The sequence below is a fragment of the Grammomys surdaster genome, unplaced genomic scaffold (genome assembly GCF_004785775.1).
Source record: "Grammomys surdaster isolate TR1022 unplaced genomic scaffold, NIH_TR_1.0 126391, whole genome shotgun sequence".
Taxonomy (NCBI): Eukaryota; Metazoa; Chordata; class Mammalia; order Rodentia; family Muridae; genus Grammomys; species Grammomys surdaster.
In genome coordinates this window covers 15,425,540-15,452,428 of record NW_021621185.1, presented here as the reverse complement: position 1 = coordinate 15,452,428, position 26,889 = coordinate 15,425,540, and the positions used below count along the sequence as shown (strand labels likewise).

At 41.5% G+C, this 26,889-nt stretch overlaps 1 protein-coding gene and 1 long non-coding RNA gene across 6 annotated transcripts; both read right to left on the bottom strand.

Moving 5' to 3' along the window:
- Nucleotides 1–873: 873 nt before the first annotated feature.
- LOC114614511 lies at nt 874–6,111 on the bottom strand. Its single transcript, XR_003710339.1, has 2 exons — nt 5,509–6,111; nt 874–4,159 (listed from the first exon to the last, which is right to left on the bottom strand). It is a non-coding gene; the product is annotated as an uncharacterized LOC114614511 (long non-coding RNA).
- A 480-nt stretch (nt 6,112–6,591) lies between these two features.
- On the bottom strand, nt 6,592–14,972 carry Mtx3 (metaxin 3). Of its 5 annotated transcripts, none has more exons than XM_028760185.1 (9): nt 14,883–14,972; nt 14,478–14,547; nt 14,059–14,135; nt 12,831–12,923; nt 12,082–12,264; nt 11,909–11,985; nt 10,709–10,866; nt 9,391–9,479; nt 6,592–6,900 (listed from the first exon to the last, which is right to left on the bottom strand). In XM_028760185.1, exons 1-9 carry the CDS (start codon nt 14,961–14,963, stop codon nt 6,790–6,792), a joined length of 939 nt encoding a protein of 312 aa, XP_028616018.1. In that variant the 5' UTR covers nt 14,964–14,972; the 3' UTR covers nt 6,592–6,789. The 5 variants fall into 5 exon arrangements, 2 of the variants coding, with proteins under 2 accessions (XP_028616018.1, XP_028616019.1); XR_003710348.1 differs by lacking the exon at nt 9,391–9,479 and adding an exon at nt 10,245–10,346 and having other exon boundaries at nt 6,878–6,900; XR_003710346.1 differs by lacking the exon at nt 6,592–6,900 and adding an exon at nt 10,245–10,611 and having other exon boundaries at nt 9,404–9,479.
- Between the last annotated feature and the right edge of the window lie 11,917 nt (nt 14,973–26,889).

Genomic DNA, 26,889 nt, shown 5'->3' with positions numbered 1-26,889 from the left:
CACTTACCTGTCCAGGTCCTGGAAGAGCTCCCATTTTAGTACATGTTAATTATATTCCAATGACAACTCTGGCTGTCACCTATCAGGTTCCTGTCAGGGACTATCCCGAAAACAGCTATAGACCTTAATGTTCTCTACAGACACATGTCCTAGCCCATTAAAAAAAGGTTATGGGTGGGTGGGGGGAGAGGAGAGATGGCTCAGTCAATAAAGCACTTGCTTATGAGGACCTAAGTCCGACCCCAGACCCGACATTGAGAAAGCTGTATGTGGTAACACAAAGTCTGTAATCCCAGCAGAGGAGACTGAGGTCGGACTCGCTGGCCATAGAGACGGGTATACTTGGTGAACTTCAGGGCAGTAAAAGATTCAGGAAGAGGTTCATAACACCTGAGAAATGACAATCAGGCTTATTACTGGCCTGTGCCCTGCTCATCCCCACGCATGCATGTGGATGAGCATACACACACACACACACAAAGGAGAAAAAAGAATCCTGTAACTTCCATCCAGCCTAAAACAGTGTTCTTTCCTTAATGTCTCCATTCAGCTGAATGGAACATTGCTGGACTGGGGGCCGAGTAAAGGGCAAACAGGAAGAGAGACTGACAACTGAAGAATGAACAAGCCACAACCGTACATAGCTGTAGGTGTCCGCTGTGGCATGCAGGTCAGTGGCATCTGCCCACTTAGCATGGGAGACACTCTCACAATGGTACCCATGTATTCTAGACAAAATGGGTGAAAGGGAACAGTACGTCATCTAGCTGCACCCCAGCACCCAGTAACTCATAACTATTTGTAGCCACTAAAGTTCATCTCAAGGAAGACAACCATGTCAATGAATGTTATACACCAAGAATTAACAAACACTCAGATGATTTGAAATTTTATTGAGAAAATAGCTATTTTGAGATTATATCCAGTTTCTCATTTATTATAATAAATTCTTAACAATGACCATCATTTCTACTTTTGGGTATTTCCACATCAGCTCTAGGTAAAATACATTCACAGTAGGCAAGGCTGGACTATGAGGCCATGGCGGCCACCATAGCTGGTTATAGTATTTGCACACTAGAACAGATGTTTACATTGCTTCCCATTCAGAGACTGCCTTGGGAGATGGAGTCAATATGCCTCATATACAGTTCTTGTCTTTTTCTCTGTTGATCTTCCAGAAAGCTAGAATGAAGCTACAAAACTTCAGTCTCACTTAAAGATGATTTCTATTTTACAAAACAATAAGACGTAAGAGAACCCAAAACATCTTTATGCACTTAGAGGCTGTGTACACTCTCCTCCATCAAATCAAGATGCCAGCAGCCCACGGCCCAAAGAACAACAGCCAGGACGGCCTTCTCCATCTGACATGACTCTCAGAGGCTGATGCAAACTCTGGCAGGTCACTTCCTGTGATTGCCAAGGATCTGGGATATAAACTACATGATTACAGCTATTGCTCTAATCTTCAAGAGGAAACCCGAAGCATCAGAACTAAGATCCGAGAGCTTTTCATGTGGCTGGATGCTCGCCATGACCCCAGCACTCAGACCCCACGCACGCATGCATGCTGTGCTTCAAATGTACATCCAAACCCTGGAGCACCAAGCCTGTGACTGTGTGTATATGTTGCAAAGGCTGACAATGCCAGAGCCTCACTAGTGAACTGGTTTATACTCTAGGGTGAAATGAAGCTTGTTTAGTTACTCTTACTATCACCAGACAAACACTCAAAAGCAGAAACTTTGTATTGAGCACAGAGAGCAAAATACTGAATGTTCTCCTAAGTAAATTTCTCAGAACACAAATCCCATAAAACACCTACTTTAAAAAAAAAATCCTCAGTAAAATAAGTTAGGGAAGGGATATATTAAACAGAGGTGGAAACAGTGAGTACCTCCTGGGAGGTGAGCGTGTGCCTGCACACAGCCTGGCTCACTGTCCTCTCTATATGTGCCTGCACACAGCCTGGCCCACTGTCCTCTCTATATGTGCCTGCACACAGCCTGGCCCACTGTCCTCTTTGCTAATAAAATAAAACATCTCTGAAGCTGGAAACCAAAACCACACATTTACACATCAAAGGTTCTGAAAAGCCTTCAGCAAGTCAGCTTTGCATAATCCAGCATTTTCCAAACTTATTAGAACAATATATTCTGCCAAATACCCTCTTAGAATCTACTCTTGCATAAACTAAATGTTTTTACCTTATAACTTCAAATTAATAATAATGAGGGCACAAAAATAACTGGCCCTTTCCCCCTTTGAAAGCAGCTAGCTTATTCTGCTGGAGTAATGCTGTCACACACACTATTCACAAGCGAGCGAGCAAAGCTTCCTTTCCATCACTGTTGCTGTTCAAGAATGGTCATTCTTTTAAGTGATCCATGGACTGTTTTTCTGGAAAAATATTTTTTTAAAGCCTTTTAAATTCCCAAAGTGCTCATTTGTTTTGGACACAACAGTCCTGAGTGCAAAACAAGCATCCTGGGCTCCCAGAGATTACAACACCCAACAGCAACTTCCACACTAAATTATTTTACAAACACTTAAAAACAAAGAACAAAGGTTGGGCTTTTTCATCATGAAAAGCAACACTCTGAAGTCCAGAGATGCTTCAGTTAACCCTTTCAGGCCGGGAGGGAACACTGATCTGTGATGTCATGTAACCATGAATTTCTTTAAAATTTGTTTAAGAAACATAAAAACACTAAGAAATAAAAGTAAACTTCACGTAACTGAACAACAGCAGGAGCAGGGGCAGGGAGACAAACATGTGAGTTTTATCACCAAGAACATACACAAAGACCATCGTCACAACCCAGACTATCTCTGTGGCTGCTTGGGATTTCAACTCTTAAAATAACCAGGACAACACAAAGTCAACGACAAACTCCCTTTGAGCTTAAAACAAAAAGTGCACACCTGTGCCACACCTTCTGCAACAGATGGTGGTGTCAGTCCACACGGTCCACACTGTGAGCACACAGAGAGAAGAGACAACAGGAAAGTCCACACATAGACAGAGGAGAGGACTCAAAATGCCTTGCCCTCAATTATGAACTCAGCTGCCATAGGGGAAAACACAGATCAGAAACATAAGATCATAAGCATCTCAATATTTTAAAGGAAAATTAGTTTTGGTGTGAGGTTGTTAGAAGCATTCTTGTAAGGCAAGGGAGATCTTCAGGGAAGCATCTGTTAGAAACATGAGCTCCTTTTCCTTAAACTCAAAAATGAAATAAAAAATTTTATCAATATATAATATGGTTCTCATCTGGAACTAAATACTAGGTCTGCAGTGTTAAATTTTAAAATATACATACAGAGATATTGATAAACTTACTCTATTAGGTTTACTTTTTTTAAAGTCCTTTTATTTTGATATAATTATAGGCTCTTAAAGCATTACAAAATAGAAGTGAGATATTCCATGGCCTCATCATTCAGCTTCCTAGGTATATTTAAATGTATTTTTCTGTTGATTATATGTGTATGTGTATGGGAGGGTGGTACATACACCTTTTGAGTACAGGTGCTCATGGAGTCCAGAAAGGGGTGCCAGCTCCCTGAACCACCTGCCATAGGTCCTGGGAACTGAACCCAGGTCCTCACAAGAGCAGTAAGTTCTCTTAAGTACTGAGCCATCCTTTTCACTCCTGAGCATATTTAAAGATTTCTATTCTGCCTTTGAGTGATTATCATTGTGGCTGTCGAAGAACTGTTGGCCCCTACCATAAAACACCTTTGTAGCAAGCTTGGTAGGTGCGTATGTTTGAGAGGCAGTATCTAACTCAAATGCCACTATCACATGTAGCTATCTGGACAAGGTGTTTTCTTAAAATATTCTAGGAGTTTCTGCCTCTGTTGGTGTTAGTTTTGCCCATTTTTAGACTTTGAAAACATTTTAACTTACCTCTAACTTAAGTATCTTTGTTCTTGTTCCCTGTGTTACTGTATCTATCAATTATAAATAATTGGAAATAAAAATGGTTGCTTCCAAAAAAGTATCGGGTCCTTTAGAACCCCTAAGTTGAAATTTGTTATTGTGAGCCTTTTGTGAAGTCAAGTTTTAAAGAAACCTCCACCTCCTTGTCTGTGGTCTCTTCCGCATTAGGTCGCCACTGTGATGACAGTCTTCATGGAGGATGTTTTCCTGTGGGAATTAGCAAACCAGTCTTTTTCTAGCTTTGTACAATCAACAAAAATGAAGATGAGCACAGTCCCTGTTTTCATCCTGTCCTCCACCACCATCTCCAAAACACAATGTCCACAGTATTTGGTCGAGGCCGTGGACCACTTTGCCCAGCAACCTCATGCACAAACATCCTGACATGGTCCCCATGGTCCTTTGTCCAGTCTAAGAAACTGTCTCCTTCTAAGAGCTTCTCGGTGTGCCTGCTCCCTGAAGGATTCTGTGCTCAGTTACAGCTTCCTCACTGCCCCATTTGCTTACACAAACCAAGCTGAACTAAGCAACTAACATCTACGTTCCTCCTCAGCCAACTAAGGTTCTGCATCTCAGAAATGTGGTCTTGAAGCCCACGGGCTACAGAACGGAAGGCTAAGGGGAGTTCAGAGCAGGGTGACCATAAAGCAAACAAGTCACTTCACAGTCATCCTCTCCACTAAAAGGATCAAAGGCTTGTTATTCTAAAATGAACCCTTTTGATTAAGAAGAGTTCAGTGCACAAATAGTACAATACACTCCTTGGTTGAAGTCTAGAGTCTTGTGAACATGGTCCGCTGAATTCTTCTACCATGTAAGCACATGTTCCTTCCTCACAGACATTATTAGCAGAACTTACTTACCTAGGTATCATCTTCTAACTTCACCCACAGAGTGAGATTTTATAATCTAGTACTGTTGATATGGTTTTCTCTTAGGAATTGTTATCTTTCAAAAATAATTGTCCTATTTTTTACATGCATTTTACAATTATAAACTACTTCAAATACTTTTTGGAAGGTTTACTATTAACAATAATTGAAAATGGCTAACCCTGATTAAAGCATAAACAGATTTATGATTAATGTGTCAACCACCCTTTTCAATATAAAATCAATCCTGGAGACAATGAAGCCTCTTGATCATTAATTTTAAAACTCAATACTCTTATATACTCAGATTTCAGATTGTTGCAACTTGCCTTAGAAGATCAATCGTACACATACTTACACTCACTCACCCTACACTCACACATACTCATACCCCTCGTCCACACATACCGCACACATACATGTATACACATACACTTACCCTACACACATTCACTCACACACACATGCACAAACCCACTCACTAGCACACATTCACCCCCACATCCCACAATCTAAGTCACACACACTTCCTCACACACACAGCCTTTGTTAAAGAAGTATTGTGAACTCACTGAGGACATGTCCTAAATGCAAATGCACTTAAAGAGGTGGACAGACTGAGGATTACCTTGTGTCTCATTTAAAGCTTTCAAGAGTGAGTATTTATAGTGACCTAAGACTTACATCTACCAAACCCAGAGCAAACTGGAGTGATGTAGTCAAACGCAGCCGCACTCCGCTCTGCTCACGATAGCCGAGTCTCTGGACAGCACAGCCTGGTTTCTGCAGAACTCGGTAACATTTTCTGAGCACCATAGTAATCTTGTAAGACACAATCCCAAACATGGTCCTATTTTAAAAATCCCAGAAGTACTTTTACAATAACAGAAGCACCTCAGCCACTAAGATCAGCAAGTTTCTATTCTATGTAAAATCACCACGCAGCAAATCCTTGCATGGGCCATTCACAACCAATTGTCTTAGAAACCTGCTATTTCTGACTCATTCCTTTGGATCCTTCAACTGTAACTAAAAATACACAGGAAATAATAGTTTGTCAGAGAGTGTGTGACTACATGATATGCTTATTATGAAACAAACTCCTTTGAGTCAAATGGAGCACTGAGACCCGACACACGAGAGTGTTCCAGGACCCTCGCCACGGCTCATCCCACAGAGGCTTTACAGTTAACTGAGCATGCTTCAACAGGGTTTCAGCCAAATACAGTAGGACGAGCTAGACTCCCAGTTCTGGAGTTGATATAAGACGGAGGCTGACATGTTCACCTTCGCTGGCTCACAGAAAACCTATCAGCAAGTACTCAATCATACTGGCGTGTGTGCGTGCGCACGCACGCGTGTGTTATTGGCGTTGGGGTACTATATGGACCCCCTTAAACATCTGCATATGTGGTACTAAACTGCCAAAGGAGCAGACTTAGAAGAGGATAATTAAGAAGCACATTCCTCACTGCTTTTTAAAATTAAATACAGGCTTTTCTATTGAAATAATTTCTATTTTTCCTGGTTCCTAAAATAGGCATCAGACTTCTCAAAAGAAAAATAAGGTCTCAGCCAAAAAGCCACATATTATGTATTGAGACCAGTCTGAGAAAAACTGTTAATAAATTAACTTAAATTAAAAATGCACATTCAGAAGAGAATTGCAGCTTTTGGTCAGCAACACCTGGGCCAAAGCGAAGCTCTGCCACGGTGAAGGCAGGGTCTGTATATACAGTGCCATGTGCTTGCCCTGCCCACCCCCACCCAGCTCGCTTAGCATTCACCTTTATTTAAAATGCACTGCCAAGCTAAAATAATAGCTTTCCTAATTTAAAAAGAAAGTCACATACAGCTCCCTCTGCTTTAGTCTTAAACCCATTACAGCGTTCTCTGGGTCTCCGTACACTCGGCATCAGCAATTACTGCAACAATCATAAGACTGGCTGCAGCTGGCTTCGACGATCAGGGTGACAGCAGCTGCAAGGAGTCACTCTCTTCTTCTGCTGGAGTCAGTTTGAGGGTCGGCAGCTTCCGAGGAAGAAGCTGAGGGCTTTGGCGAAGGTTGCCATCCATCTGTGGAAAGTACAAGACACATCTGAGTAAGGCTGAGGCCCTACTCCTGTGGAGAGTGGCCTCTCCATCTAGTCTACAGCACGGAAGATGGCAGAGCTGGGTGTTTGCAGGACTAACAGAGTATCTTCCTATGACAAACAATCGCTCAAAAATTACAAATGTCAGACCTTGAATATCAGCTGCCTCGGTATCTATAAAAAGCAAAGTGGCTCTAACTCACCCCATCACAAAGTTACAGTAGGTTCCACGAAAAAGAATTCCCTGCTGGACTTGACAGGAGCCCCACTTAAGACACCGTCTACAAGTAAGTGTGGATGTAATGCTTCTGCACTCAGCTAACCTTCCCCACACATTGACTAACAGGCACAGCCCCACCCTATATGAGACAACAAAAGAGGCTCAAAAGTTCCTTTTCCAGGCAGGTCCCAAAGCCAGTATCAGAGCTGAAGCTTGAACCAGGTCTTTTTATTGTAACACAGTTGGTTTTTTTTTTAACTCTACTTCTTTTCCAAACTGAGAGTGGCCAGCATGCAAAAGCACCCCACACCAATTGAAAATATGCAGACCAAAGGATTCTGGGAAAAGATATGGCAAGCACGTGTTCTTTTGGTCTAATCACGAGGTCTTTCAAGCACTGATCACTTCTAAGCTGACTTCAGAGAAACAATTCATACAAAGTACAGTTTTAAAATGCCCAAGAAGTTCAGAGACACACACTCACACCCTGTAACACTAGGACAGGGATTGCTCAGCACTTAGTTAGAGCTTCACAAACCACCTTCACTAAGACTAACACAGCAGGTGCAAGATGTAGATCTGGCATTGAGTTCTCTACCAACTTCACTCCTTTAAAGACTTGAAAGCAGCCACAAACCACAAAACCAGCAGAAAATAATATCCTATCATTCACCCAATAGATAGGCAGTTTTCAGAGCATTGCATAAATGCAGAATATTTAAAACTTCTCTTGTTACTCAGGATGCTCTTTCAACACAAGGAGAAAACATTTTAGCAAAGTGTGTATGTGCAAGGATTGCAAAAAACAGAAAAGATTAATTTTCACTTTCAAATGAGAAAAAGGTGTGACCAGAGAACAACTGTAGCAAGCAGCTTCTACTTTCCAGCAAGACCTAAGTTTCTCAAGCATGAGTCTGTCCTTTAAGCTCTAGAATGTTGCTATAAACTGTAACAGTGTGTCTAAGACGACCAGTTGCCCTACACTGTTACACCATCACACACTTCCTACACAAGAGCAGATACTGGTGACTGGCTTACAAGACTTTCATAAACTGATGAAGATCCAAAGTAGGTAGGTACAAAGTAGTGATGGGCTCCTAGCTTTGTCTTCTGCCTGTGTGGGTACTTCATAGTTCCCTTGCCATATCAGTCACGAATTCCCCACGTATAGAAAGTGACAACTTTGTCAAATAGCCTTCCTCTGTTAGATGAGTGAGATCCTTTAACCATCGTAGCATTTTACAGACATCTTAATAGGATGACTAGTGGACTGAGCAAAGACTTGAACACATCCAGGCTTGAACTCAGACTACCAGAATATACCACCACACGGAACACCGGGAACAAAGGCCATCCCCGAGAATGCTAGCGGCAAGCCTCCTCACTCCCTGGTAACAGACACACAATCTCATTTATTGGCTGCACATCAGCCTAGAGGAAAGAACAATAAGCTACAGCACTCATACTGGACCAGCCCTTGTGTCTACAGCCATTTTTGCTCCTGACTTTCTTCAGCCTAAAGACCTTGGCAGGTGATGCAACTGCTCACACCTTCACATCTGTGAAATGGGACAGTAGTAGAATCTGCACATAGAGCTTCCAGGAGGCTTGCATGAGCTAACCCCATAAAGCTCTTACACCTCAGTGCCTGTGAAAGAGAGTGAGCTCACCAGACACCTGGGGAGACTCTTCCCAGCTTTCCACACACTTCAGTTAGAGTCCTTCTCAACAATTCCATGGTTGGCTCTCTCCCCCTTCCCAGATCCTTAGAGTCTCTCACAAATTGAGACTCTCCAAAGTGAGAAAGTAACTAAACTGGTTAAAAACCCTGCAGACCACATTAAGGCCAGAAGACTGGAAGGAAGGAGGGTACTGGGAAAGAAGGGACATTACTTTGATAAGGAAGACCAGGCATGGGCGCTTAGACCTGCAGAAATAACTTTGGGACAGAGCCAGGATAGCAAGCAAGGCTTGCTTCTGACTTGCTCTCTTTAAAGGCAATGTTTGTGTCACCCAACTTGATAAATGCAAACTACACAGTAAAAAGCAAACCAATACAATTATTCAATTTTCCCTCAATGCAACCAGGCCACTGTTGGCTTCAAAACACTGTATTGAATAAATTTTAGTTAAAAGTATATTTAAACAGCTTTTTGAAAAGTAAACTCCTAAAAACCGAGAGGAGGAAGTGAACACACAAGCCAAATGACAACACTCCCATAGAGAGAAAAACAGTGATTGAAGTAACCCGACCTTCTCAATTAAGTTGGCCTCCTTATTTACAAGCTGAGTGAGTTTCTGCAGGTTTGCATCTACCATTTCTTGTCCAGCTGGAGAGATCCCTGAGAAGCCAGGAGAGAAACCAGAGAAAGAAAGGGGACTTGAAAGACTTTCACGATGTTTAAGACTGAAAACAATGTTTTTCAGTTTACCCATCCTCCCAATTGCTCTACACCCCCCACCCCCGAAAACAAAAGAGAAAAGGAGAGGAAAAAAAACACATTTTGGGTTCAAGGGGAACGTCAGGAGGGACAACAGTGTTCCAGAAGAAATCAGAAGGGAAAACAGAAAACTTTATCTGTGGAGGACCCTGAGCGACATGGCATGCAGCAGCCATAGTGGTTAGTAAAGGCATGGTGGTCTCAGGACACGTTGGCTCTCTCTGATCATCACACATCAGCCACTGGTCAGAACACCACAGGCAGCTTGCTAAGACAGCAATTTCCTCCGAGCTCCTCACCAGGCACCCAAGACATTTAAAAGGATTTTTAAAAGTCCAACTTTCTGAGCTTGATCCCAGGACCTTCTGATTTGGTAAGTGTCACAGAGCTATTCGGTCAGTCAGGCTTGCCAGCCTGCTCCAGAGTGGCAAGGTCGGATGCTACTTGGGTCCCTAACTTTCCATTTCCTAGACCTCCCTATATGTAAAGCACACAACCCTCGACAAAAAAATAGCCTGTCTACCTAAGCCAGCTACTGCGTAACTTCGGTTCTGAAAGGACAATTTCAGCCACCTCCACAAATGCAAACTTAGTGCCCCAGTCCCTTAAGCACAAGGCCCCAGTCACAGAGAGTTCCATCCTAAGTGCCAAGAGCCCTCTACTTACTCTATCTCCAGTTTGGTGCAATCAGTTTTCAAGTAGTAGAATCATGGGAGTGTACCTCACCAAAGTCAATCTGCTACTGATTTCTGTTCATGAAGGGAAATGCTGGAAGCAGCAGGTAAGAGTCATTTACAGTGATCACCCACTCACACCAGGATAGACACTACTTTTCAGCAGGGACTCAACATGCGTGGTTTAACCTTTTAGAAGGAAATGACTCACTTCAGGGGGCAATACTTACAGACAGATACACATAAGGTGTAAAGTCTAGAGGATGGCTGGAGTCAAATGCCCCTTTCTCCATGTAAGTAAGAACAAGGGAGCAGACGAGACGGGAAAACCACCAGGTCTTGAAGCTCTGAACCAGAATCTAAGACAATCCACAGACTTGTTCTACTTGTGCACTGTCAGGAGACTATTAAAATACCTAATATGAACAAACATTAGCTGAAGAAATGCTGACTTACCTCCAGGGCCGTGCCTGAAGTAGCTGTCCAGGATGTCATCACATAGGCGGCACAGGTTGGAGAGCTGTTTCAGATGCTTTTGTAAGTGAACTCTGGGAAAACACACTTTATAAAGAGGTGCAAGGAAACCGAACACATAGGCGTCCAAGGTAGAAGGCCTGGAAACAAAAAGTTCTCCTTCAGGGGCACTTCAAGGACACTTAAAGGCACTTTTAGGATTCAAACTATCTGTCAAGTCTAATAGACAATATCACATTTTAAACAGTTTACTACCATTTTTGTTTCCAAAAGTGAGGTAGTCGAAGTCTTACCTTCTAAGTACTTTTTAAAATACTCTAACCATTTATTTTATTCAGAAGACACTGAAGTTGTGAACTACAAATATTATGGACAAGAAGCAGGGGTAGAATAATGTTTGATACTTTTATAGCTACGTACGTTAAACTAATGTTAGACTAATGCCAACAACAACAACAACAAAAAACCCTATAAAAACTCAGTCAATCCTGGGCTACAAATAGAACCCAGGGCCTTGTGTAAGCTATTTGAGAACTCTGCCACTCAGCTAAACACCCAGAACCCCCTTTGAAATGGAAAATTGATCTTTTTTTTTGGGCAATGGGAGAACTGGCTTTAACTCACATATCACTGAAAACAACTGAATGTGTCAAAATTAGGGTTTTTTTTCCCATGATACAAATGACAGAGTATATTTATACAGTAAGTATCAACACAAATCCAGAACCACCCACCAGCCCTGGGACTGAGAAACAGCTGGGTGATTTCCTCCAGGGTGCTCATCAGGAAGGGAATGGTGGCACGTGTGCAGTGTCCAGGGGCATCAGTGCAGAGGGCAACAGGCACGTGCTCTGGATGGCCTGTGGGAGGAGGGGCCCTGTGGCTACTGGCATGGGGCCTCAGTCAGAAGGGCTCTCGTCTTCCACAGCAGAATCACTGGCCTGACTTTTTGTTGTTAAGAGATAAGAGATAGCTTATTCTTGACTTAAATATGAGTAGCCATGGCCCAGGAACACAGACTTGGGCTACTCCATGTAGGTTTTCAATGTGGCAGTGATTTTATGACTTTTTCATAGTAACAGTACAAAGAAAGCCATAAGTCAAACATTTTTGAAGTACACTGGTAGACATATCAAAACAGTGGTTTAGTGGCAAAATGACTTTTAAAGGGAATTTACTCACGTGTCACCAAAGAAAAACTGAGATGTTCCCAATCTGTTTGATAGGAGATTTAGGCACTCCTTGGCATCTCTGTATATCTAAAAAGAAGGAAACACGCCTTGGAGGTAGTATCTGTAGGTGCAGCCACCTCTCCCTTGCCGACAGAGTGCCTGCTGGGAGAATCCAGCCTGTACCTGCGCCTCCACTTCTTGGACGTGGTAGAGGGGAGGTTCTCCCCTTGTCAAAAGAATCCTGTTCAGGGCTCCCCTAGACATCCTTCCGGGCAGGATTAAATTGAGAGGAAAAGGGATTCGAGAGGCAAACCACGGCTTTGTCACAGTAAAGTAATTCTCATTCTCAACCCAGAAGGTGTGAAGCTGCCAAAGGAAGGTGACCAATTACAGGGATGTTCTGCCAAAGCCGACACCACCCAGTCAACGTGACAGTGCTTTCACATAAACCAGGACCGCCCAATCAATGTGACAGTGCTTTCACATAAAATAACTTCACTTAAATTTTTCAGATGAAACGACTCAAGGTAAAATGAGATTCTTTTGTTCACTGCTCTATCTCAGTACCAGCATAAAGCCTTCCAGACAGTAAGTGCTGAGCAAGTATTCATAGATTGAATGGACTACAATATAACCAATTCTATACATGGAGCAAAGCTTCATCTTCCACCAATGGGGTTTATTTCCAAAACAATTGTACTGGACAGTAGTAGAATGTTTTCTTAGCCAAACAAGCAAACAAACAAAGCAGCCTATCTACTTCAATGGGAAGTTAAATGTCTAATAGAATCCAATTTTGTCATAATATAAAAGATCAAGACTAATACAAGAAATTTCCTCTTTAAAACCCCCCATCCTTTTTGTTCTTTCTAAACAGACTACAACATTTTCAACTATGTCACTAAAATACTGTCATATTCAGAAATGCTCACCACCGCAGGGAGCAGCTTCTCTTCCAGGAGAGCAATGTAAGCCAGCGTATCTGCCCCTTGTTTTGCTGAGAGCTCACAATCAGCATTGTATTTCTATTAAAAAAAAAAAAAGTGTCTCAGAGGTCAAGGGACATTCTTAGAACAAGGGAGATAAACAAATTAAAACTTCTATTCTCCCTCACAAATGTCAAACCTGACATTAAGAGGGAGGAATACTAACCCAGTGAAAACTGTTCCTTAAAGCACCATACACACATACACACACAAACAACCCCAAATGTTGCCTACAGCTTGTCAACTAACTTCTATTGTTTTGTTTCCATGCTTACTCGTGACCTTTGTTCAGAGTATGGCACGCCGTACAAAGTTAATGAATAAAAGCAATTATTTTTCACAGGGAAGGAAAAAACTTTCAGTTCATTATAATGTTTTTTTTTCCATAAAAAAGGAAACTTCTCAATTTAGAAAAGGTTCAAATTTTAATGGTACAGAATTTTTTCTTAAAGTACTGACAAATCAATTATAACCTTCGTGCTTATATGAATCTTTGCATGCTTAAACATCATGACTCGCTACATAAATATTTATACTTTCACACATTTTAGATACATGATTTCATAAAGCGTGTAACTATCAGATACGTGCTTTTTAAAAGTAGAAATACAAAGCTCAGGATAAATTCAGTAGCAGAATGCTTGCCGACCAGTCGCAAGGCTATTCCAAATCAAATAATAACAAAAATTATCAAATAAAATAGTTGCTATACAGTGGGAGCTCAGGTGACACACTTAGCAGGAAATGGACAGTAACAACAGGACTAAAGTGATAACGTTATCAACAAGAATAAGTCTGGATAACTAAATTGAATTTTATATCTTTTTCAATAAATTCACAGTAAATACATTACATATACTTCACTATACTTCCAAATCACAGGAAAATGCACGCCTTTGGCTCTGGTAAGCAAGTCTTTGTCTCTCTGTTGCCAAGATCCAGGCATTCCCAGTGGTTCAAAGAATTAAAACCACCTTATAATGAATTAAAAACAAGCCATACAGGATGCCAGTGGAATGGGTCACAGCCACAATTCTAGCATTTGAAGCCAGTTTGTGCTGCATAGTGGCAGGCCAGCATAGATTAGTGTATAACCCAGTCTGAAATAATAATAGTAATAATAACAACAGTAACATGCCAAAAACGATCTACTTCTTCTAAAGGAGCCACCCACCTGTTTTCTTAAAAAGTTTAGAATTTTTGCAGGCTTAGAAACAATACTGTCTTCAGTTGTCAAAATTGGTACATCACCTATAATCAAAAACAGTTTACACACAAGCAAACACCGTGATTTAGTCTTAAGATTACAATGTCTTAAAAACTATACCAGTTGGCATATAGGAGAGTGTGGGTACAATCGTTTGTGGGTTTTACAAAGGGAAGTTCTAGAAAACATTTTCGTTTCTCCTATTTTTCAGATTTGTACTTTGAGTTATTACTCACTCAGAATGACCATACACAGCCAACGCACAGCCAAGGTCATTCTAAGAAGCTCAGATGCCCAAAGTACTCTCGGGCTATATGGCTTTAATGCAAGAAGGGATGCAACTGTTAAAAAGGGCAGAGAGGGGCGTGTGAAAGCTTATACTGTACCTCTTGAACCTCTCCAGGTGTTATCTATAATATTGACTTTCAAGGGTGCGCCAGAAAATTTGGCATAAGCCTGAAACAGAGTTTGCAATAAGACATTTTAGACATTTAGAGCAGTCATGCAGGTCTGCAGCGCGGCTCTGACAGCTGCATCCGCAAAGGCAGGCGACGGCTGCCCGCGCCCCTCCCCCGTCTGCCGTCGGGGACGCGCAGGCTTCCCGCTTCGGGGGACCTCGGTCTGCAGGAGGGAGGGCCTGCCGACGCGGGGCCGGCGTGCCTTCTCCCACTGCCGGGACAGCGCTGCCAGGTCGACAGGACCTGACGCTTGCAGGCGGACCCCCGTCCCCAGAGGAGCCCGCGGCTAGCCAGCCCAGTCCTCCCGCGCCACGGCCCGCAAGGCGGCCTCACCAGCACCACCAGGGACTCGCTGTGGACTGAAGGGAGCCCCCAGCCTCCTCCCCAGCAGCTGAGCTCCATGGGGGCCGCCATCTTGCCGGGGCTGACCTCCGTCACCCGGAAGTAATCCTACCGCCCACTCTCCGGCACGTGGAATGAAGGGGGCGGGAGGAGGAGCAGGGGCTGACTCCTTGGGGCTCTGGACAGAGTCAGAAAGAACAGCAGCAGGCCTTTGAAATGCGTTTAGTAACCAGACTAGGAGCTGTGCCATGAGGGAAACAGACCTGCTAGGCGTCCTCAAATATTGCATTCAGTATTAATATATAGCAAAGCCTGCAAGCATCACTATGGTTTACATGAATCTGTAAAATGATTATTCACACAAACGTAGTTTAAAATGACATGGAATTAGTCGGTACACGGTGGGCCTTTGTGATGTTCAGTCTTTATGATTGTCCTTTGCCTGCCTTTCCAGTCTACAATTTCAGTTGCCATTCTTATGTTAATGTGATTCGACCTCATTAAAAATCAACCCTGTTCTAAAGTTTTTAACAGGCGACTCCTGCTTGCTCACTCCTTTAATCCATGGCTTTCTTCTCTAGCGGCTCTCCCCAAACTAAGTTTAGTGGTGCTGGAGAGGTGGCTCAGTTAAGGAACAGCTTCTGAAGACTTGGCTTGGTTCCTAGAACGCACACAATGCTCACAGTCATTGTAGCTCCAGTTCTAGGAGATGGGAGGCCCTCCTCTGGCCTATACAGGCACTAGTCCTTCACGTGGTACATATCCGTACATGCAGGCAAAGCATACCCATAAAATACTTTTTTAAAGTTAAACTTACCTTTTTCAAAATTACGAACTTCTTCCAGCTTCCTGAAGCTCCGTGTATGCACTTGAATTTTGCTTCTGTCCATAGTCACAGGCTGTTTGCCACTCACTGTACAGAAGCTCTTTGAGGAAGGACAGGTCTGGCTTCCTAGGTGTGGGACCAGTGAAGACACAGAAGGTCTTGTGCTTAGAAAGGCTCTTTATTCACCTCATGTTCTCCTGTCACTCTCTTGAAGTCATAATCTTGGCTCAAAGGGTTCTGCATTTTTATTTTAGACTAAAATTGTAAATCATTCAGCCAGCTTGTCTATGGGCCTAATGGGCATGTACTAAGTATTAATTTCTCAGAAAACCCATTAGAGAGAAAACTTGGCAGTGTGGAGATTTGGACTTATTTACTGGATCTCAGAATCAGGACCTGGGTGCAGTGTGGTTTTTATAGGCAGCACAATGGTCTTTCTGGAACAGCCCTCTTGATACACCTCTGGGTCTTCTGTTTTCCTCTATCACAAGAAGATGCTAGGGTCCCCTTCAATCAAAACCTATTGACATAACAGTAATATTCAGCAAAATTTGCTAGGCACGTTTTGCATAGTAAGGAAGCAACACTCCAATATGCTGATTTGCTAAAGTCTTTTTTTTTTAAATATTTTGCTTCAAAAAATAGGATATCTCAAAAATGGAAAGAAAAGACATTCCAACCCTAAAACTCCATTAGTCACACTTTTTAAGTGGGAAATGCTTAGTAAATGTATAGTTGAAACTAAACAACACATTTACTGAACAAATAGTACATCTGAGGTACGAGGAGGCTCTGGAAGAATACAGAGATAGATAGGATGTGTAGTCTCTCCTCAGGAAAGAATAGTCTACAAATCAGACATTACACATAGATAAATACAAAAAAATCATCGTTGGGCTAAACACATGGCTCAGCGGTTAAAGGCTAGGTTACAATCAAAGCTATAAAAAGCCATTGTCACAAGTAAATTTAGAGATTTATAAAAAATATTATAAACACGAAGGAGGAACCATGCGTCACTGTAGGATCATTGGAGGAGTCTGAGCCATCTTCAATATAAGGAAGGTAACATAACTTTCTGACTCAATGTAAAGGAAAATTCATACTCAAGAAATAAAATTCTAGCAATAAAAATAAAGCTCAGAGTCTGCATCCTACAACGAGGCATTTTAAATAATCCTACAGTGAGAATGTGGTTCTCTGTGTCTTGTTGGCTGTTAAGCTGGTGGGTGATCATTCTTTGTGGACGAATGGGTGATTACTTAGTGTGACCTTCTCGACATAGCTCCTGTTTTTTTTTTATACTGATTTTATTTTCATTAGAGAGAAATTAAATCTATTCCCCTTTTAAGTTTAGGCAGAGAACAGCATGTCCCCCAATCTGATAAGAGAATTCTTTCTTACAGGTTTATGTGTGCCTACTTAATAGCAATTTTTGTGTTGCTGTAATTCTTTTTGAGATTCTATATCTGCTAGCTTGAATTTTAAAACTCTGGTGTACCAGGCTGAATATTGTTCCAGACAATGAAAGAGAAAGCTGAAACCATCCGAAATCATGCCTGCTATGGGTACTTGGCTCCTGTGTCTCTCCTGGCTGTTAAATAGGTTGTTCAGAGTTCATCAAAATCGTCATTTAGGATTCTTCCCAGGCAAAGCATTCTCACTGCCTGCAAAGCCTCTGTGTATGGGCAGGAAGGCCTGGATTGTGGCTTTATAATGACTCTGCCAGACCACGTTTTCCCCGGAACGTTTTTGTTTTTCAGAATATGCTCATTCAGTGGCTTCATCTGAACTCAGAGGACCTGACCTTGGCATCTAGTCCTGTTGCTCATGTGTTTCTTAGCTTTACTTGAGGTCATAATACAAGTTCTGTTAGAATCCCCACATGCTCCATTCCTGTGACTGAGAATCTATGAAATGGCGTTCCCGGCAAAGATTCGATGTTTGTGATAAATAACCATGCAGTGTGGGGGAGTTAAACTGAAGAGCCTTGAGTTCCCTTAGCTCCTGATCAGATTTAGAAATCCTTGAGGAGAAAAATCCCATTGAAAATATGTCAATAAAGCTGGTTATTTGTTGTTGTTGTTGTTGTTGTTTTGTTTGTTTTTAGTTTCTAGGTTTGCTATGTGTTTGTGAGGCGGTTAGTTACTTTCAGTCCTCGATTCTTCAATTATAAAGTGAAGGTTCTTTCAACTCTGAGGCGTTATCATTATGTGTGTAATGAGCATTTAGCAATAGCTGACATTTGTGTAACAATAAATACCAGGCTTGTTTTTACTATGTGACATAACTCATTTGATCTCATGTTATCTCCTCCTGTTTTCATGGAGAGATATTAACATACAAAGATGTTAGTTGACTCCCCAAACCTCGAGCTGGGTGGGAGAGCAAGGATTGAACCCAGGCAATCTGCTTTAAAGCTGAGATGCCTTTTTAGCCAACACCACAGTCCATTCCTATGAGAAATCGGTTTAAAAGTCTATTTCTCATTCATCTGTTTGAAGAGGCTTTGTTAAGATTTTTTAAAAAGTCTCTCTTGTGACACAATGCACATATTACTTCTTTAAATAATGTTTAACATTAAGCCATTAATCAAGTCAGTTGATCAACTTCTATGTACCTAACACATTGTAAGAGAATGAGTAAATAAATCCTGACTGTCATACTTTCAGATGAATAAATTGTGAAGTTAAGAACTCTATGATTGAGATAACTAGATACTAACACTATGTACCATTTTGTCAAGAAGACCACACCCTAGGGTGGTTTTTAGACAAAGGCTTTAAACATCTTTCCATGCTTGGCAAAGGCATCAGGAAAGGACCAGAGCACTGCTGACCTCGAATCATAAGGCTACTGGGTTTAGTTTAGCACAAAGAAGGAAAGGTCACATGAGGTAAAGTAGATGGGTGAAGCTGTGACATGGACATGAGGGTGTCTATGGCAAGGAATTATAATATAATTGATCAGAGGAGTGATGATTAACTAATGGTTACCAGGATAGGATATTGTGGAAATGTGTAGTTATGAAGAATGTGAAGGAAGAATAAACCATCTGAACAAAACCAATAGATTTCTCAGTCAAGGGCAACAGGAATAATAGAGTTATTTCATGAATATAATGGAAGAAGTTTTATGAATCCATAAATAACATCAGATGAAGCAAAAATGTGCTGGAAAGTGAAACAAGAAAATATTGCAGAATATCATGAAAGAAAACTACTTGGCACACCTGCACGAGCATTTTTCACAGCTGTGTTAGAATTCAAACTGCCCGAACTCGCTGGAAGAGCAGCAAGAGGCATCGGGATGGCAAAGATCTTGAAGACATAAAAGAAAGAGAAAAATCATAAGATTTATCAGCATCGAAGATAAAGCTTTTGAAAGAGACGTCAAGATGGATTTATATACAAGTGAAGACAGAAATGGCTGTTGTGAGCAAAAGCCTGAAATACTGAAAAGAAGGATGGGATCCTGAGATTTGAGAGGCCGACGTTGGGAGCTTGATCTGTGAGGCTAGCGCTAGAATGATAGATAGGCTTGCTCTCTCCTGGACACTGGGGAAGCTTGAAGCAGGAACACAGGATGCTGAGTAAGCTTCACACATTTCTATCATTATAGAAAGCAAAGGGACATAATGGATGGTGAATGGAGGGGGAGGGAGGTGGGGAGAGATGGAGAGACAGAGTGAGAGAGACAGATAGACAGAAAGACAGAGATAGACAGAGTTTTTCCAGGGAATTGGTCCATAGTGACTAGAAACATCGCTGACAGTGCTAAAAATCAAATGTACTTCAGCATGAAGATGTATAATGCCAAAGATAGGCTGATCACGAGGCTACCTTAAACAGGTATTATTTAAATTTGCAACCCTTTTAATGACAATGATATTGACTTCAAAATGTAAACAGATCAATTCACATTTTACCAGTATGTTAAGCTTTATACAGGGAAATGTGCTTAAAAAATGATAGTAAGCAAAGGAAAAGGCCATTTAAGGATTCACAGAAGACAGCATTGGTAGCTTCAGTGTGGTGGAAACTCAGCCATTGCTAAGTCTAGCTTAGTCTGTACAGGCTTATGGCTACTCCAAAGACACCTTGTTACCCATAAGCATTCATTTAGTAGCCTTGTGGAGGCTGTCAGGAGGTGCTACATACTGTAAGGGCTTCACTGTGCCCTTCCAGCATAGTAAGCTTTAATGTTTTGCATTAAAACAAATTAAATGCAACAATAATTATTTTTAAAAATTATCTATTATAATGTGTATGTTAAATAAATATAACATATAACTATATAATATAAATAGATATATATTAATTATAATTTTAAAATTATTTTAAAAGTATCTAATATAGTATTCAATGTATGCTTAAAGAATAAAATGATAATTGTGTTTTAAATTATAATTATATTTTTAAAGTGATGAAGGTAATAGGACCTAAACAAAAATAAAGTTTCTACATCTCAATGAAAGTAGTGAAACAGTTACTGGTAACTGTGATAAGATAAACACATACCATTGTAACACTGAAGGAAATGATAGAAGGCATGTGGTCGTAAGTGCCCGAAGAATCAAAATGGAATTTTAAAGACTTCAAGAACCCACAAGGTGATACAAGTGTGAGTGTGTAGGGGTGAACGGGGAGAATCAGGACACAAAGAACAATATAGACTTAAACTCTAAACTCTTGGTGATTTCTCTAAATGTAAGTGGTCTAAACACACCAGTTAAGAGTTGGTTATCAGATGGGTAAAAATTGTAAGTCAAATGTGTTCTACCTTATGACGAATTTACTTCAAACATGGTGATATAGGTAGGTAAGCTTTAAACATGCATAAAAAGGTGGGAAAGTTTCAGGATACAAACATTGATCAGGAGTAAACCCAGAAGTGAATATGATAATAATGGGTCAAATAGACTTCAGATAAAATTAATATTGGGAAAAAATGTCTTATGGGATGATAAATGAACCAACTCATCAAAAACTCATAGCAATTTTAAATGTGAGCATTGTTTTAGTTATTTTTCCTGTTACTGAGATCAAACTCTTAATGTTAAACAGCTTAATGATTAGAGGAGGGTCCCTCAGTAGTTACAGGTTTAAGAGTGTGTGCTGCTCTTTCAGAGGACTTGAGTTCTGTTCCCAGCATCCACAGTAGGAGGTTCACAATTCATGTAATGGCAATTCCAAGAAATCCATTATCCTCTTCTGGTCTCAGAAGAATTTGTAGATACACATCATAAATCAAAATAAATAAAATCTTTAAAAAATAACTTAGGGAGGGAAGGTCTATTTTAGCTTACAGTTTGGGGATGGGACGACACAGTCCATTACAGTGGAAAGCGCGGTGGCAGGTGTGAGGAGCTGGGCGTGGTCAGGAGGCAGAGGGAGCGGTGTAAGCTCAGCTCACATCCTCCTCCTTATTCAGCCCGTGACTGAGGGTCATGGGATGGTGCTGCCCACATTAAGAATGGGCCTCTTTTCCTGAAACTTTCCTGGAAGCAACCTCACAGACACAGTTGTGTTACCATGGTGATTCTAAATCCAGCCAAGTTGACAACTAAGATTAACCGTCATAAATGCCAAACATAAGCTTTTCAAGTATGTGCAGTAAACTACTAAGTGTTAAGGAAGAAATGGGCAAATGCAAAATTATAATCCAGTTACCTCCTACCCCTGTACCTGGCACTAGTACCAGACAGAATGCAAATAAAGCTGTCCACGAACTAAACAACTGGATCTAGTCAGTACCAATAGTAAGCTCTACTTGGTAATTCCAGAACACCAACTCATTCTTTCCAGAAAAGAATGGACCATTCTTCAAGGCAGGCTATCCTGAGTCATATAGCAGACACCAACTAAGTGAGCTAATAAAACATCTGTAGCATACGCCTTAAACATACTAGAAATGAATATTAGAAAGACACAAATAAAATTTTCAAGCACGGAAAGTAATATAAACCCAAATAATCACATAATCAAACAGGAAGTCACAAAGGAAAAGAAAATCCTACACCTAAATGGTTATAAATACAGCAAAACAAGCTGGGGAATGAGAAGGCAATTACATACTAGGAGGAAAATGTGCAAGATGCACGTGTGTTAAAAGACATCTACCCCAACCCCAAATCCTAAGAAACAGAAGAGTCATTGTCAGCTTTCAGTTATCGTGTCCGAAACCTGAGATACTCAACTTAAAAAGGGTAAAGTTTGCGTTGGCTGATAGTTTTGGAAGTGCCAGCTTATGATCAATTAAATGCATTGCTTTGGGCCATGGCAAGACTGCATGTAACACTAGAGAGTGTGTGGTGATGTCACCTCATGTCTCATGGCTGCTGGAAAGCCAAAGGTGAAGGAGGAGGCAGGATGCCAAAACCCCCTTCCAGGGCACATGTCCACAGGACTGACTGGAAGACTCCATCAAGGCCCGCCTCTTAAAGGCATTTGAGAACCCTCCAATAGCGCCAAAACTGGCAAAAAGAGTTTAGACATGGGCCTTTGGGTGCATTTAGCCAAATCAAAACAACAAGGAAGCAAACAACCCAACTTAAAAATGGGGAAAAGTTATAGGCAGACATCTTCCAAAAAATGCTATATGAAAGGGAATGAGTATATGGAAATGGCAAATTTTACTGCCATGTGAGAACTGAACATTAAAACAACTATGATAAATCACTACACATCTCTTAGAGTGGAATGGCTAAAATCCAAACTTGACATCACCAAATAGTTTGCAAGTCCACAGAGCATGAAGGAACTGTCAGTCATTGTTGCTGGGAATGCAAAACTCTGAAAGACAACATTAAATAAACATTATTTTACTGTATGTTGTGAGTTAAAGTGTTCCCTTCAAAAAGGTATACAGAGGGGCTAGGGATGTAATTAGGTCAAAAACTTGCTTAGCACACACAAAGTCCAGTGTTTAATACCAAGCACCACACAAGCATACACCATCCTACCCATAATTCCAGAAGCAAGATGATGGTAGTTTTAAGGTCTTTTGTACTACATGGAGAGTTGAAAGCCAGCCTGGATACATAAGACCCTAGATACACGAGACCCTGTCTCAAAAAACAAAAACAGGGCAAACTAAAAAGATATATTGGCCCTCAAATTCCAATACCTGTGAGTGTGACCTTATATGGAAAAAGGGTCTTTGAGGATACAGTCAAATTGAGGGGAGGACATGCTGGACTAGGATGCATCTGAAGTCTAATGTCTAGTTATAGGAAAGAAGAAAAAAGAATCTGAAATAGACACAGACATGCTGGCTTTCCCAAACTTCACACAAACCCAGACATATCTGGGAAGAGGGAGTCTCTATTGAACAATTGTCTCCATCAGATTGTCCTGTGGGCATGTCTATGGGACATTCTCTTGCTTGCAAATTGATGTGTGAACCCACCACGGGCAGTGGTATTCCTCCACAGGTGGAGGGGTTGTATAAGACGGTAGCTGAGCAAAGCGGCGGAAGCAAGTCAGTGAGCAGTGTTCCTCCATGGTGTCTGCTTCAGTTCCTGCCTTGGGGTTCCTGCCTTGAGTTCGTACATTCCTACATCCCTTGATGATAAGCTCTTAACTCCTTTTCCTTCCCATGTTGCTTTTGTTTAGTGTTTTCATCACAGCAACAGAAAGCAAATTAGAACACAAAGAAGAAATTAACGAAGGCCACATAAACATGGAGGCAAATGCCCGGAGAATGTAACCATGAACCAAGGAGTGCCGAGGATTGCTGGGAACCCCAGGAAGCTGGGAAGAGAGCTGAAGGATTCTTTCCTACAGCCTTGACTGGGAGCACAGACCTGCTGACACCTTGTTTTCTAGCCTCCAGAACAACGAGAGTGAATTTCTATTCCTTTAAGCCACCCAGTTCACGATAATTTATTACAACAGCCCCAGAAAGCTAACGCACCGCACAGTATAGCAGTTGTGCTCCTGGGTGTTTGCCCAACTGATTTGAAGACTTATAACTTTTCATCAGCAAGACTGTGCCATTTAAATGTCTCCCCAGAGTGATGCCTGAATGTTCTGCTGACCACATGACTCTCCAGAATCAATAACAATGATTAAAGACAGGTCTCTGGAGGGAGGCTGCTCCCAGGGCACAGTCTTGGCACTAGTATGCCTCCTTACGCCACGGGGATTCAATCATCCTTGGAATCACTGGACTCCTCATTACATTACTGAAGACACATTTCAAAATTTCCTTTAAGGAAAAAAACAGTGCACAAACATGTAAAATTATACTATATGCACTGCCTTCTATTTCCTCCACTGAGTTAGGAGGAGACAATAAATTCACATAACTTGAATTTTTATAGTGATGACCAAAAATTATAGTTATGATTTCACTTTCTAGTTTATATAAAATTGAAGACACAAAACAGTCTTAGTTATTTCCAGAACTTAGCTTTCAGGGAGCTGACATACTCTTCGAGGTTGTTTATCAGTAACCACGAAAAACAAATCTTGCCTTGTAAAATTTGACATCTTATGATCTGCACATTACTTGCATTAATACTTTAAATATGACCTAGCACCCTGAAAGAAATCAGTGTGCATTTTGGGTAATAGAAAAATCTCTGGAAGAAGAGACAACAGAACCCAGCAAGTCTGTAGGCTGTGACATGGTTTATACCTATGAGATGGTTCACAGTTCTGGATACCTTGATGTCTATGTTCATCTGGGTCCCAGAGTAATGACACTGAAAGGTAAAGAGGTGTATAGAAGAGGGGTGCCATCAGAGAGGGTGGCATGTGTGTCAGCTTCTTAACAAAACAGTTCTGAATGTAAACACTTATGAGCCATTACTCATTCTTATTCTATTTGTTCAAATTGTATATGGTTGCCTGCCTGTGAAGTTTTCACCCTGATTTTCTATGCAAGTTTCTTATATGATTTACAACATCCAGTAAGCACATATTAGATGCTTACGGATTATTCAACAGCCAATGCCCCAAAGCCCTCTTTGCTTTTTAGCACAAAACCCAGCCCTTTCTCCAACAGCGCTCTCTCTCCCTCTCCCTCTCCCTCTCCCTCCCCCTCTCCCTCCCCCTCCCCCTCCCCCCTCTTTCTCTGTGTTGCCTGCTTTCTCTTTTCACCCTGTCTTTTTTCTTCTATAGCCCTATCCTGAGTTGAAGCACTAGATTCCCATTTCACTGGATTCCCAATACGAAGCACTTGCCTTCCGCCATTACCTTCCCTTCCTCTGATTCTGTTATAAGTGTCAACCAGACTGCTACGTGACTAAGCACAGCTTAGATGCCTTTTCACTTGGTTATTGGCATGGGTAATAAGGTCACCTTGAGCTTTTGTTTAGTTGCCCATTGTGAAGCACTGTGCTTGGCTCCTGAGGTGGGAGAGATGAGTTGAAGACCATGAGTGGAGGGTTATGGAAGCGGCCTCAGTGGTTTCCTATAGTGAACCTGTTAGCTGAGAAATCTAGTCGGAGCAAATGTTTATTATTCCATATATGTTTTTTAATTGCTTAAATGTTACAAGCCTTCCATTGCTCTTCAAAGGAGGCTCAAGGCATATTTAGAGGATGGGAAAGGGAAAGGGAATAAGAACAAGGCCAGAGGGGTAGAGGCTAAGGAGAAGAAATAAGTAGGAAGAGAGAAAAGAAGAGGAGAAAGATAGCGGTGAACAGGGCTAGAGGCCACCATGCACTTTGCTAGGATAAGGGTCCTATCAATCAACTTTCTGATAGATAACTCTGTAATCATCTCCCACCCATGGAAAGCCTCACTCAACTGCCAGTAGCATATGAGTTTCTAAAACTTACCCACAAATAACTTCATCCAATTTAAAGCAACTCCCACAACAGACAGGAAAGAGGAGAGAAGAGGCCAGCAACCACAGCTGCCCCAAAGAGCAGGAAAAGCAGTGAGCATGCGTGTCTGAATGAGCCTCCTTCCCTGTGGGGACAGAAACAGATGCCTTAGCCAAGTCCAAAATGAAATTGCCTTTCCCTCCAGACCCCTCTTCTGCCGTCACTGTATAATTTACTGTAATTTACAAGCTCGTTGTCTGCATAGTTAATCTTCCTCTTTCACATCTGGTATTTGTCTTCAGGAACAGCCTGGTGAGACATTCCAGAGAGACTCTTCATATATTGTAGATTTAGAACATTCCAGGTCTGTTTCTTTAAACGTGGAAAGTGAAGATGAGTTCAGGGAATTCTGGGACAGCAGGTGTGGGGATCCTGATGTCATCCAAATGAGTTAGGGCCAGACAGGGAAAAATAAAGAATGCTAAGTTTTACAGCCAATGCAGTTCTTAAAATCTGGTTGGCTGCCTCAGTTTCTACATGTGGCAGGCAGCTTTCACAGGGACCCTGAGCCTTGATGGCTAAGTTGAAGCTGTCTGTTCTATGACATCATTCAGAATTGGGTTAACATTTAATTTTTCCCCCAGATGGAAAAAAAACAGATTATTCATTTCACAGAAATTTGTTGTAGTTTGGGTTTCGTCCCCAAACCTATGCATTGGAAACTCAATTCACAATGCATCAGGGTTCGTAGGAAGGAGCTTGGGCCCTGGGGGTGGAACTCTCATAAGTGGGATGATGTCATTTCTCATGGGTAGGTTTTTAATTTAGAGATTTGGAGGCAACACATCAAATCTACTGCTCATATTTTGCCTCCTTTACCTGTGACACAACACACAGACCCTCACAGGATGCTCCCACTTGCCACTGAACATGAGAGCTTTCAGCGCAGAGCTAAATGCTCGCTTCATATTCATTCTTCAGGATAGTGGGTTGAACTTTGTTGCTTCTCATTCACTATAGTCAGTTGTCCCTCTGCTATGGTCTACAAAAATTCTAGAAAAGTGTAGAAATAAAAAGTTAGATGAACTGGTTGTCCATTAAGACAATGCTGCAACTTTCAGCATTCTGTACCTATGGCAAGTAAAGAATGAATGATAAATTAGAATTCTAGAGAGCTGGGCATTGTGGTACAGGCTTTTAATCCAAGCTGCTGGGAGGCAAAGGCAAGCCAGAGTTCTGGGTGAGTTTATGGCCAGCCAGCGCTGTGTAGGGAGCCTCTGTCCCAATTAATTAATTAATTAATTAATTACAATAGATAATTATAAAAACACTAAACTGGAAGCCATAATATATACACAGACAACCTGGCGCCTCCTCTTCCCTGAGCTCTGAAG